Source organism: Gambusia affinis, linkage group LG08 (assembly GCF_019740435.1).
Source record: "Gambusia affinis linkage group LG08, SWU_Gaff_1.0, whole genome shotgun sequence".
Lineage (NCBI taxonomy): Eukaryota > Metazoa > Chordata > Actinopteri > Cyprinodontiformes > Poeciliidae > Gambusia > Gambusia affinis.
In genome coordinates this window covers 6,025,392-6,039,085 of record NC_057875.1, presented here as the reverse complement: position 1 = coordinate 6,039,085, position 13,694 = coordinate 6,025,392, and the positions used below count along the sequence as shown (strand labels likewise).

General features: G+C 39.0%; 1 protein-coding gene across 1 annotated transcript in view; it reads left to right on the top strand.

Moving 5' to 3' along the window:
• Positions 1 to 12,791, top strand: part of LOC122836016 (potassium/sodium hyperpolarization-activated cyclic nucleotide-gated channel 3-like) — a 28,796-nt gene extending 16,005 nt beyond the window's left edge. The window contains exons 3-8 of the mRNA XM_044125623.1: positions 479 to 640; positions 1,840 to 2,058; positions 3,390 to 3,536; positions 5,422 to 5,662; positions 7,418 to 7,582; positions 9,790 to 12,791. Coding sequence (XP_043981558.1) covers positions 479 to 640; positions 1,840 to 2,058; positions 3,390 to 3,536; positions 5,422 to 5,662; positions 7,418 to 7,582; positions 9,790 to 11,186 — 2,331 coding nt within the window. The 3' untranslated portion in view covers positions 11,187 to 12,791. The remainder of the gene's footprint in view (positions 1 to 478; positions 641 to 1,839; positions 2,059 to 3,389; positions 3,537 to 5,421; positions 5,663 to 7,417; positions 7,583 to 9,789) is intronic.
• Positions 12,792 to 13,694: the final 903 nt, after the last annotated feature.

Below are 13,694 nucleotides of genomic sequence, written 5' to 3'. Positions count from 1 at the left end.
AGACATATTGCTGAAAATCTAGGTTTTTCTTTTAAATTGCAACTTGTATCCGTTTGTCTTTTTTGCATCATTACTACCCACTCACTGATATTGTTAATAGCTAACTTTAAGTCTTCTTCACTCTATAATAGCGACCACACTGAAGAGGGATGTTGTCAGCACAGCCTGGTAGCTCTTAACTTGGTGCACACAATATTCAGAAAAAGATTAGATTTTTCCATCCTGGCTAAATGATGCTAAAAATATGTGAATTTCTTGGTGCAGCTTTAATTTTTAAGCTGCTTCTTTGAGACAGTGTTTACACATGCTGTATACTAACTGATTAAAACCACTTAAACTGCCTCTGTTGCTCTAAAACAGATGCTGCACTTCATCTCAGATCCCCAAATGTCAGGGAGAGAGTTAAAATCACAAGTTTATTTTCAAAGTGTGAACATTTTATCATGTCTTGTCTCATTATGTTTCCTTTTCATCGTAGGTCTTTCACATGACGTATGATCTTGCCAGTGCCATGGTGCGAATCATGAACCTGATTGGGATGATGCTGCTGCTGTGCCACTGGGACGGCTGCCTGCAGTTCCTGGTGCCAATGCTGCAGGATTTCCCTCCGGACTGCTGGGTCACCCGGAACAAGATGGTGGTAAGAGAATTATTGGGCAAATTATGTTCCTTTTAAATACAAAATCCCCAAATAACAATGTGAAGTCATTATGTTGTATTCAAACTAGGGCTTCAACTAATGATTATTTTAGTTATTCATGAGTATATTGGTTATCCTGACGATTAATTGTTTAATTTCACAATTAATTGACTATTCCGATGATTAATCGGATTAAAAAAATGGCTTAATTTAAGCCTCTTTTATACAATATTATATAAACATACAAATAAGCAATTACATTTTTTAAATAAGAAAATAATTAATTTTTTTACCTACATTTTAGCATTTCTTTAGTTTGTGCTAGGCTATATCACTTAAGGAGTTCTGGGTAGAACATATAGAAAAAAGTAAAAGACCACTTAAAAATATACTGTTAAAACGTAAAATCAAAGAAACTTCATTTTGAGTGAAATGAATATTGTTCTGTTATTGTATAAACTACTGATAACATGTCTCTGAAATCCTAAGCAATTTTGTTTTTCTTTTTTGCAGTAAATGAGAAATTATCAAAATAACAAAAAAGATGCAAAGAAAACAAGTTCATATTCATTTAGAAACAATAATACCAATGTTTTAACTCAGGAAGAGTTCAGGAATCAACATTTGGTGGAATAACCAGGAGATTTTTTATGGGGTTCATGCAGTGGGCTCTTCATTTTTTCCAGAGCTGTTTTTACAGATGAAGGATTGTTTTATATCTTAAATGCAAAATGTATATATTTTGTATAGTTTTACATTATTCAAGGCTCTGACTATGTTGTTCTTTCAGCAAATGTCATTTTTACAGTCTCTATACTCCAGTTAAAGATTAATCAATTACTAAATTAGTTGATGATTATTTTGATAATCGATTAATCATGACTAAACTGATTAATCGTTTCACACTGACCTACAGTCTTAACAGGCCATATTTGAAGATTTTCTATTCCTCGTTAACATAATAAATATTAGTCTCTTCTTGGGCATTTTCTTTTCTGATCCTCTGTGTATTGATTGGTGGAACAGAAGCCAAAGTAACTGCTAGCATGATATTAGGAACACTAATTTAAACAAAAGCAGTTATGGTTCCCAACAGGCAGGATAAAATGCTCACCACCTGCACTCTGTTTTCTGAAACCCCCAGCAAAGCTCCCACAGACTTACTGACGGAGTTTCTCTCGCCTCCACTTCTCCTCCAGAATGACACCTGGGGTCAGCAGTACTCCTATGCCCTGTTCAAAGCCATGAGTCACATGCTGTGCATCGGGTACGGCCTGTACCCGCCCATCGGCATGGCAGACGTCTGGCTCACCATCCTCAGCATGATCGTTGGCGCCACCTGCTTTGCCATGTTTGTGGGTCACGCCACAGCTCTGATCCAGTCTCTGGACTCCTCAAGGAGGCAGTACCAAGAAAAGGTGAGATTTGTTTTGTTGTGTTAGGATACCTTTAGGCAGCTAAACCTTTAGAAAAACAAAATGCTCCAATCAGGCAGATTTTGATATTATTTCCCATCTATACACAATGTCACCAGCATTAATAATAATTCATAGCATTCTTAAAAAGTCTTAAATTCAACTGTCTAAAATTAATGTCTGAAAATATCTTCCTTTTTATGTAAGTAGGCCTTAAATATTTTAATCACAGGTCTTAAATTTTGTCATGCTTGGACTCGTATTTATGAAGTTTTTAATTTTTTATTTTAACTTGAGGCAGTTAAGGCTACTGCTAACAAGCTGCTAATATAGCTTTGATACATAGCTAGCTAGCTTTTTGCGTCTTTTATGGGTATTTTTAGCATATTTTATAGGTAAGTGCAATTTTATATGTATATGAAATACTGTATTCTGTTTGGTACATTTCTGTTCTCACAGGTCTTAAATTTTATTCTACATGGTTTTTGAAAGGTCTTAAAAAGTCTTACATTTGAGTTGCTGGAGCCTGCAGAAATCCTGCATAAAATTTGTTGACATCATCCCAATGAAATAGCAATAAATGTGACCAAATCAGAAAAAGCCTCATTGGGTGTGAATGTTATTGTAAGGCACTGTATGTATTATATTAACATAACAAATAAAATTTTTACATCTGGTTAAAATTATGTTTTTCATTTGATGATAGTTCGTTAACCCTAACCCTAACCCCACGTTACAAAAACATATTTTTCACCTAAAATCTGTTTAGATATTTTTAGATGGACAGCAGAAGCTTCTCTGTTTTTTAATGTGAAATGGAATAGAAGACAAAAACATTAAAAAATGAGGAATGACCAGGGGAACTCACTATTGGATGTACATGTCCGCCTCTGTGAGGGATAAAACGAGAGAGATAAAGCAGATTTAATAACCTCAGAGCAGAGGCTTATGGCAGGAAGCGCCATACGTACACTGGGCGCTGTGATCGTCGGCGCTGCTCTGCTGGTAGAGTACACTGCTGAAGGACACGCTGGTTAATGTCATTAGCTGCAGCCTGCAGAGCACAACTGTAATTGTCAGATGGGGCAGAGCCACAACACCGCACTGCAAGCAGGTTTCACAGATGGCCTGACAGTTGACTGTTAACATAATGAGATACATTATAGTCCACCTCTGAGCCAGCACATCAATCAGGTTAATATATTCATTCTGACATGACTTTGCATTTTGTCTTTGCAGGAGAAGCAGCCGCTTTAAAGCTGCCGTTGTGAGTCGGATTCTTGGAGCGGTTCTGAACGGGTTTTAAAAGTTAAAATCTTGTTGTTTTGTCACAGTATAAGCAAGTGGAGCAGTACATGTCCTTCCACAAGCTCCCCGCTGACATGAGGCAGAGAATCCACGACTATTACGAGCACCGTTATCAGGGCAAGATGTTCGACGAGGAGAGCATCCTGGAGGAGCTGAATGAGCCGCTGCGAGAGGTCGGTTTACGAAAATGTGAAGCCCAAATGAATTTGGATTCATGGAAGTTGTACCATGTCAGCATAAATGAGAGCATCCTGTTCTTAATGATGCTCAGATAATTATTGATATAATCCAATATGGCTGCCTTACTTTCCATGATAATGTTAATAGTGTTGTAATCTGATTAGTAACGGCCATATGAGGGCAGAGAACCTTATTAACAGAGCACTAAGCTGCTTTTATAATGATTGAAATATACACATGCAGCGTCGAGAACGCCTCGGCCAAGCAAAAACCAAATAAAAAAACTCAAAAATGACCGTTCCTTGTGAAACAGCTGTGATAATGCTAATCTACTGGATGGACTCAGAAGATGCTAGAGGCAACTGAAGAGAGCTGAAGGCAAAAAGAGCTAAAGACAAAGACTGAAAGACAGTTAAAGGCAGGAAGGACAAAATACAGCTGAAGACAGAGAGACTAGAAGACAGACGAAGACACCTGAAGATAGAAATGGCAAAAGACCAGAAGACAGAAAGGGCAAAAGACAGAAAGGGCAAAAGACAGGCCGATCTGAACAGAGCAGAAGAAAGAAACACAAGGAGGAAATACAAAGAGAGGTGACAGGCCTGCACTCCAGAAGTCTTTGAAAATTGAAAGAAAACTGTAAGACCTTCGGCAATGACCCTTAAATTTCCTCACAGCAGAAACCCATGACTACGTTTTATTCTTGTAGGGTGAAATATGTTTGAACAGCAGCATTTTGTTTGTGAAAAAGCAGTCAAACTTGAAAAGTTGTTGGTTTCTAGAGGCACTGTGGCAGTCGACGGATTCCCTCATTGGATTACACTGTAAAACTGAAAACTTACTAAAATCTGCATAAAGCTTAAATTGTGATTTTAGAAAAACCATAACGGATATCAAAAAACAGAATCTTTTGAAGAGAGCTTAACATCTTGTGATGTGTTTGAAATTATAATGGAGTTTCTAAGTTGAAGTAAGCAGAAGCAGTAAGCTATCAAAGAGCACAAAGGTTTGGATGAATGTTGTGGAAGTTTGAAAAATTTAAATGTATTTCAATGGAAGGGAAATTTGCATAAAAGTAAAAATGCTTAAAAAATGTGAAAGCTGAAATTACCAGAAGATATTGCAGAAGACTCCAGTTCAACGTGAGGATTTTGAAATTATGAATTGATGAAATCAGTTGAAGGGTGCAGCAGTAATTAAACGCTGGAAAACATACGGAATAATGAGAAAGAAAAACAATTTTAAAGGGCAACTATTCTGCAAAATTAACATTTTATGTGTCTTTGTACTTCTATTTGGATCTCTAATGCTTCTAAAAACAACCCAAGTACTGAAACAAACACCCAACCAGCAATAAGTTCATGTTTTTTGGTGTTTGGAAAATTATCCTTTTCAAAAACCTCAGAAATGTAACATTACAAATCAGCAAAGCCCAGCTCATCTCTTAGCACCTGACGCTGAGTTCCAGCACATTTGGTCATCTGGTTTTACCAATGTATGTGCTGTACAATGGCTGCTGGAAAAATCTAGTGTTTTGATGTTGATTTACCATCCAGAAACCACTTGCTGCTTTCTTGTTCCTTGTGCAAGAGGCTCTACTTCTGCTTTTCAAAAATGTGTAGTTGTATAACTGCACATCTGTTTGCAGCCATTTTCATGTGTGAATGTAACCACTGAGTTGAGGGGCGTGGCTAGCTGCAACTTATTTGTATTTAACGTAACAAAGAGGCCCTAAAGCAGCTGATTCTGACAGGAACTCATCAGAGGCAGAAATGACTAAAATCTTATCATCTAAGAATGAGTTTGTGCAAAACAGTTTAATTAAGGAGGCACAACGGGTCACCTTCACTGACGGCCGGTTTCCTGCGTCCTCCTCAGGAAATCATCAACTTCAACTGCCGCAAACTGGTAGCCTCCATGCCTCTGTTCGCCAACGCCGACCCCAACTTTGTCACCTCCATGTTGACCAAACTGCGCTTCGAGGTCTTCCAACCGGGCGACTACATCATCAGGGAGGGCACCATCGGGAAGAAGATGTACTTCATCCAGCACGGCGTCGTCAGCGTCATTACGAAGAGCAGCAAAGACACCAAACTGACGGACGGCTCTTATTTTGGAGGTGAAGTTTTCACACACCCCACTGGGCAGATAGAGAGAGGAGAGGAGGAGAGGATGTGGCGGTGAGGCTGATTTAACATGTGCGAAGGAATGGTGATTGTAAGATTTGTTTTGATTTAGTTTGTGCAGGCACTCAACAGATTAACTTCCCTGAACATTACAGCTGGTTAAAATCGTCATCTCCTTAAAAGGCCTCTAAGAGGAGCAAAGCTCTGCAATCTTTGAGTCCATCTGTGGAGTTTTGCCCTTTGTTTAAAGCCGAAACATCAAACTTTCCAGTTGTTTTCTTCTTGTTTGCTTCCTCTCAACCTGTAACAGTGTCCTTTAGAGGCTCACACCACCAAACGTTACGGTGACTACTAACAAACAAGCTGGTAGAGTGAAACATTTCCAATTATTGTACTCTGGGACTGATATAATTTCAATACATGATCAATAAAGACTTACATTTAAAGAAAAATGTCCTAAATTAGAATTCTAGATTAGTAATTAGATGTTATTCCTATGAAGACAACAGAAATTGTGAGTGTGTTTGTGTCGTGAACTTGCCTGTCATGGACAGAAAAAGCGATTTATGTGTCACGATACTTTTTTTTTCCCTCTCTTTTTTAATGGGGCATTATTTTATTTTTCTGATCTGGCATGGCAGATGAGGTCAGGACAAAAACTGTAAGCTGCAGAAATTGCATTAAGTGCTCCATCTGTGGGGTTCAGGCATCAAGCGGCCAACATTTTATTGTCTCACACTAATGACTGTTCGTCACTGTTCTTTTGGAAGTGGATCTAAAACTACATGAACTCTGCCACCATTTTATGCAAAATTCATATTTTGTAAATTTTTATGCCCATGAGTCCTTAAAAAAACAGAGTTGTTTTTTGGGGACGAGTTAATATTTTAATGTCTAGAAAATGAACCGTTGTAAAAACCTCATGTTTGTTGAATCAAATACAACTCGCACTACACTGTTACTTAGCAACCTCAGCTAAGCCCAACCAGGTACCTAGCAACCAAGGTGGAGGTCCAGCACATTTGGTCCGCTGCTTTTACCGCTGTACAATGGCTGCTGGAAAAGACAAGAGTTTTGATGTCGACTTACCATCCAGAAACCACTTGCTGCATTCTTGTTGGTTGTGCAGGAGGCTCTACTTGTGCTTTTCAAAGAACAGTTGTATAATTACGCATCTGTTTGCAGACGTTTTTAGCAGCAGCTTATTTGGATTTAAAGTGACAACAGTTCATTGCCCAAAACTCAACATCTTACCAAGTATTTTTAGTCTAGTTTCTAGTGAAAATATCTTAGCACATTTGAAATACGACAAAACTAACTTACAAGTAACTTTTTTTAGTGACTAATTCCTTAATATTGATGAAAAAGTACTGGTTCCACTGGTAGATAAGTTAATTTATATCATGGGAAAAATGTCTTGTTGTAAGTGAAATAATCTACCAATGGAACTAGTACCGTACATTTTTGTCAATATTAAGAAATTATTTACTTAAAAAAAACGCCTCTATATCTTACTAAAAATTTACTTGTAAGTTAGTTTGTCTTTCAAGTTTACTAAGAAACTAGACCAAAATACTTGGTAATATTTTGTGTTTTTTGCAGTGCTCATTCTGAAAGAAGCTCAAAATAGGCAGAACTGACCAGACTAGGAATGATTTTGTGTAAAAAGTGTAATGAACATACTTTGTGTAAGCCATAGGCCTCAAGGAAGCGTAACAGGTCACCTTTACTTTCCTCCGCTCTTGCAGAGATCTGCTTGCTGACTCGAGGCAGAAGGACAGCCAGCGTGCGAGCAGATAACTACTGCCGGCTGTATTCTCTGTCTGTAGACAACTTCAACGAGGTGCTGGAGGAGTATCCCATGATGAGAAGGGCCTTTGAGGCCGTCGCCCTCGACCGCCTGGACCGAATCGGTGAGCTTTGGAGAATTCTCAGATACGTCTAAACAACTAAATAAAGTAAAATGGTGTCTTTTATCTACGTCTTATTGAGACATATGAAACCGTTTGTGTTGTTTTCCATAGCTACACTGCAAAAACACAAAATCTTACCAAGTATTTTGGTTTAGTTTCTAGTATAAGGATTGTAGTACACTTGGAATAAGACAAACTGACTTAAAAGTATTTTTTTAGCAATATATACAGGCTTGTTAAAAAGCAAGTTAGTTTTTACTTATTTCATATGAACTTTGATATTTGCACTAAAACTAGACCAAAAATACTTGGTAAGAGTTTGTTTTTGCAGTGTATCCACTCACCTCAAAGGTTTCCAAATTTTTTAAGTTACAACACAAACTTCACTGGAGGGTTCGTATCGGTGCTTGAAATCCTTGAAAGTGTTTGAATTCCAATTAAGTGTTTTCAAGGTTTGGAAAGTTCTTGATTTCTGCATAAAGTCCTTGAAAGTGCTTAACTTTCAAACTGCACAGTTTTGTAATAAAGTGCAATCTTAACGCTCGGTTAAGAGCCTAAATTTGGAAAGCGTTATTTACAGTTTAAAAACAAAATATTTTCATACAGCTAATAAAAACATAGACACATTTTATTCTCATTGTCTGAAGTTAAATCAGACTAAACTTTTCTCCTTTTAGGTCAGTTAGAATTACCAAAATTATTTCTACTTGCTAAATGCCATTTAGATGTTTTTGTTACTTTCTTTGCATTTTTAACCATCTAATTTGATTCTGGAGGTTATTTACCTTACACTTTGTTTGGATTGTTTCAAAGTAATGAATATTTATTATTCCTAATGGTTCAAAGACTCATTGATCTTTGTAATTAAAATAAAGGTTGGGTTTATGTTTTATATGTCAAACAAAGTTATTGAAATTGGGGGATTTCTTTTGTTAATTTAGTGTTTTGTTTTAATCTCCAAAGTGCGGTGCTGGAAAAATTGTAAAATTTGCCTTGAAAATGCTTGAAAAGTGTTGGTAAAAGTGTACAAACTCTGGATTTGATTTGATTGTTTTGCAAAAGAAAATCCGGAGAGCAGGTTGTGCTTTTAAGTTCAGCTCCCGATACTTTGGAGAAGCACTTTTTGGTGTAAACACAACTGGTTTGTCTCCAGCAGCTTTGCTTATCTAGTGAGAGAAAAACTGCCAAAAACAGCTAAAACTCAGGAAAAATCTCATTAACTTTGTGGTTGTAAGGTGGCAAAATGTGAAAAAGTTTAGTGGCTCATTCAGCTTGACAATGTCAGACAGAATGAGAGTTCTGGACTTTAATTAGAAGTGTGAATAATTACCTGGAATCAGTCGTGGTCAGATCCATCTATTTTATTAATGGAACCTGCTTTATGGGTTCTCAGCAGAAAATCCACTATATTTACTGAAAATGAAATGAAGCATAAAACATGTCACTTATGTTTTGTTGCTAAGCCCAAAAGTTATCATGTTGATTTAAACTTTAAACAGTTTTCATTCAATATAGCAGAAAATGGTGCAGAGATTGCAGGTCAAAAAGTCTTAATGCTGTCCTCAACAATCACTGGAAAAATCTTTGCAAATGCTTTTTATACACTGCAAAACACAAAATCTCTCAAAGTAATTTGGGTCTGGTTTCTAGTGCAAATGTCGTACACTTGAAATCAGACGAAACTAACTTAAAACTAACTTTTTAGCAAGATATAGAGGCGTGTTGTTGGTAAATAATTCCTAATTAATGATGAAAAAGTACTACTTCTATTGTCAGATTATTTCACTTAGAACAAAACATTCTTAACATGTTGTAAGTTAATTTATCTCTCATTGGAACTAGTAGAACTGGTAAGATTTTGTGTTTTTGCAGTGTATTTGTTGACCAGATTTTTGCATGTTTCCACTGGTATTTTGAAGATGTCTGTATCTTTTGGTGATATTAGACTGATATGTCTAATAAAAAAACCTCAGGCGTATTTCTGGTTAATTTCCAAAAAAATACTCTAGAAATTTAACTAGTTACTGCCAAACTCTGGTTCATACAACAAAAATGGTGGAAGTTTGTAGATTTGAATTGGGGTTGGATGAAGGGTTGGAGCTCATTTTAATTTATCTCGCTATTAATTGATTTATTGTTAATTGCGATGGCCCATAGATTCCCCCCCATCCAGTGCAGCTGAGTGGTTTCTCCTTCTGTTCTCACAGGAAAGAGGAACTCGATTTTGCAGCATAAAGTCCAGCATCACCAAAGCTCTGGCACATTAAACCTCCACGAAACAGAAATCATCCAAAGAATCGTCCAGCACGACCGGGACATGGCCCAATGCACGCAGCTGATCCAAAGCAGCACTGCACAGAGTTTGAACGCGACCATCGCTCCGCCGTCCCCCACCCCTCTCATCTGGACGCCGCTGGTCCAGGCGCCGCTGCAGGCTGCCGCTGCCACCACGCCGCTGGCTCTAGCATTGGCCCATCACCGCCAGCTGCCTCCCATCCTCTTCCACAGTCCTCTGGTTCCTGGTTCCTCCATGAAGAACCATTCCAGGAGGGTCCACATGGGAGGCACCGCCTCCAGCAGCTTTGGTTCAGTTCCTGGCTCCCCGGTTAGCTCTGCTAAACCCAGATCTGTGGTTGAGACGCCGACGTTGGGGTTTTCTTTGGCACAGCATCACTTCACCACGGTTTTATCACCCACGGTGATGTCGCAGCCCGTCTTTACAAGCAGCCTACAGCCCACGCCGCAGCCTCTTTACCAGCCTCCTCACTGCGCCCCGGTCTTCCCCTCCTACACCTGCTCCGCTCAGCTCCACCCTCAGCCGTTCCTCGGTGCCATGGCCGCTCCGCCTCAGCCTCTGGGTTTGCTACAGCAAGGGGCGCCGGGGAGGATTTCGGGAAGATTTCTAGCCCCGGCCATCAGCCCTCTGATCTGCAGCTCGGTGAACCCCATCCTGAGCCAGCTGCAGCAGCCATACCACCCCTCCAGCCTCAACAGAGCGACCAGCACATCCAGCAACGTCAATCTCCCACATTTCCCCATTATAACCAGCAGGCAGCCGCCGTCTGCGGCCGGCGGAAGTGGGGTGGCCGCCTCTCTGGCGCAGCACACCCTGGCGGGTCTGCAGTCGGTTTTCCTCCCACAGGTTCTCCCTGAGCACTCGGCCCTCGCCTCCCTGGCGCAGTACGGCTCTGCAGAGGCCTCGCCGTGCTACACGCCGCCTCTCTGCAGCCCTGCCACACAGAGACGGACGGTTCATCACGCCGAGCCGCCCGGCGCCACCAGCTTTCAGAGCTCCGCTCTGAGAGAGACAGCAGAGTCCTCGGCGGATCTCTTTATCCAGGAAATAAAGACAATCTCAGGCTCTCACAGCTATTTACACCAGGAAAGGCCTTCGGTGGTGAGCGGCTCCTCAGAGGGGGTGTCGGGGGGCTTCCCTTCCCCCATGGCGGTGAACAAACCCTACACCGCCATCCCGGGTCAGGGTGCTCCTGCCAGTCGGACACAATCAGGGCCTGAGCCTTGGATCCGGCCCGCGGGCGATCAATCTCCAGTTAGAGTGTTAGACAGTGAACAGAAACAATCCAAGCTTCCCTCCAACTTGTGAGTGTCAGACACACCCTCCTCAACCTGCTGAGCTGCAGAGGAAACCCCTCCATGTTGGCATTTTAAAGGGGACCTATTATGCAAAGTTCACATGTGGCCCGTTTTTATGCTTCCATTTGGGTTTCCACTGCTTATAAAAACAGCCCAAGTGCATTAAAACATCCCACCCAGATATTTTCTGGCAATAAGTTCATGTTTTTTGGAAAACGAGCCGTTTCAAAATTCTTCTGAATGTAACATGACAAATCAGCCTGTTACCTAGCAACCCCAGCGGAATTCAGCCCATTACCTAGCAACCAAGCAGAGCTCCAGCACATTTGGTCAGCTGGTTTGGCCGCTGTAGAATGGGTACTGGGAATGACAAGTGTTTTGTTGTTAGCTTACCATCCAGAAACCACTCGCTGCATCCTTGTTGATTGTGCAGGAGGCTCTTCTTCTGCTTTTCAAAGATGTACGGTTGTATAATTGCACATCTGTTTGAAGCCATTTTCACATGCGAGTGTAAACATTGAGTTGGAGGCTGTGATAGGCCCTAAATCAGCTCATTCTGCAAAAAGTAATCTTGTCTTGTAAGAATTAGTTTGAGGAGAAATGTAATGAACATATAAGCTGTTGAAGGAAGCATAATAGGTCACCTTTAAATGTTAATTTCAGTGCTGGGGGGGTGTGTGTTTTAATCAGATGAGAGATCAGTTTAGTTTTTGTGGATGATGGAAGGAGAAACATATTTTTTCTACTCAACAGTTTCATTATGATGATAAAACCCAGAAGTATTAATGGGGTATATATTTAAGACCTGATAAGAAATATCACTTCTTATATATACTATATTATATTCTAACCTTCCTCTGTGATTTGTTATTTATTTGAAACCTCTTTTTTTTTGTTCCCTTTTTAGCTTCACCTCTTGAGCTGAAAAGAATTACCCACAGTTGTATATTCAGTTTATGATTGAAACCAAAAATGGCTTCCCTCTTGTTAGCATCCTTTCCGGAGAAATGCTGCTCACAGACAGTTTGTGCACTTTGCTCGTTTCAGAGATCACTGCAGCGCGAAGGGTTTGGCGGCGGCGTGTCTTCCTAGATAGAAAGCTTTCTCAGCAATATTGCACACCCGAACGGGTCACACTGATCAGACTGCATTTACAAAAAAAACAAAGCAATGAATGTAACAATGTCAGTCTGAGGGGAAGGGAGGATTTGGGATTTGAATGTGTGGATGAACGTAAACAGACAAAAAAAAAAAAAAAAAAAAAAACCTGAGTTGAGGTTTGTGTGCCATGAGCATAGTATGCAATAATCCGTGTTTTTATTTTTATGGACTTATAAAGGTACTGTGAATTAAAGCACTTGTGTCAAATCAGTAAGATTACTGGTAAATCAATCAATTAATTAGAATATAACAAACAGTGACTCAGTTCAAAAAGAGAAACTTATATACATTCATAACACAGAGAGAAGCATTTGGACCCTTTGAGTTCATTTTGATTATAGCATACAGTTCAGTTTCTGCTTTTAATACGCCGACAATATGGAGTAATAGGTTCACCGTGATATTTTGTGGTTGTTACTGGCTTATTTATAATAAATTTGCAGCTTTTTGTAGATTTTAGGACTCCTAAAACATAGAGAGATCATCCCCACTGCAAAAACACAAAATCTTACCAAGGATTTTTGTTCTAGTATCCAGTGCAAATATGTTAAATAAAATTTAAAAAAATTATTTTATTTTAAATAAAATAAATACCTTTTCAGCAACATATATGAGCTTGTTCTAAGTCAGTTGTTGCTTACTACTGATTTAAAAAGTTCTAGTTCCATTTCATTTATATTTTTCTCGTCTTATAAGTGAAATAATCTGCCAACGGAGCAGATTATTTTATTAATCTGCAGATTATTAATCAATATTAAGGGATTATTGAATTAAATTAAGCATCTATATCTTGCTGAAAAGTTATTTGTAATTTTTTTTGTTTAAGTGTATTAAGATATTTGTACTAGAAACTAGAACAAAAATACTTGGTGAGATTTTGTGTTTTTGCATTAATTATTCCTATTGATACTCAACCAAGTAAAGCGATTGAATCACTAAGCCGCACAAAATAACTGAATTTATTCATATTTTTAAAGATATTGATATCTACTGCTATTAGAGAACTAACATTTGGGGGGGAGTGAAAGTAACAATCCCAGCATTAGTTTTGTTTTTTGAAGGGTTTTTTCACAAACATCAACATTTTTAGTTTATTTCTATAATTAATCAAATATTCGTAATAACCAAAAATAGTAAGATAATTTCCCATTCTTACTGCTGACGTTGTTTTCCAATTAAGTTAATACAATGTATTTATATTTATTTTAATTCCATGAACACTGTTTGAATAGAGGTAGGCTGTGTTCACACTGCAGCCTGAAGTGACCCAGTTTTCACCTTAATGTCTGACCTTTTCATGACAGTCTGAACAACACGGGTCGGATTTCTTTCGAATGCGTACCAGGCCACTTGGGTA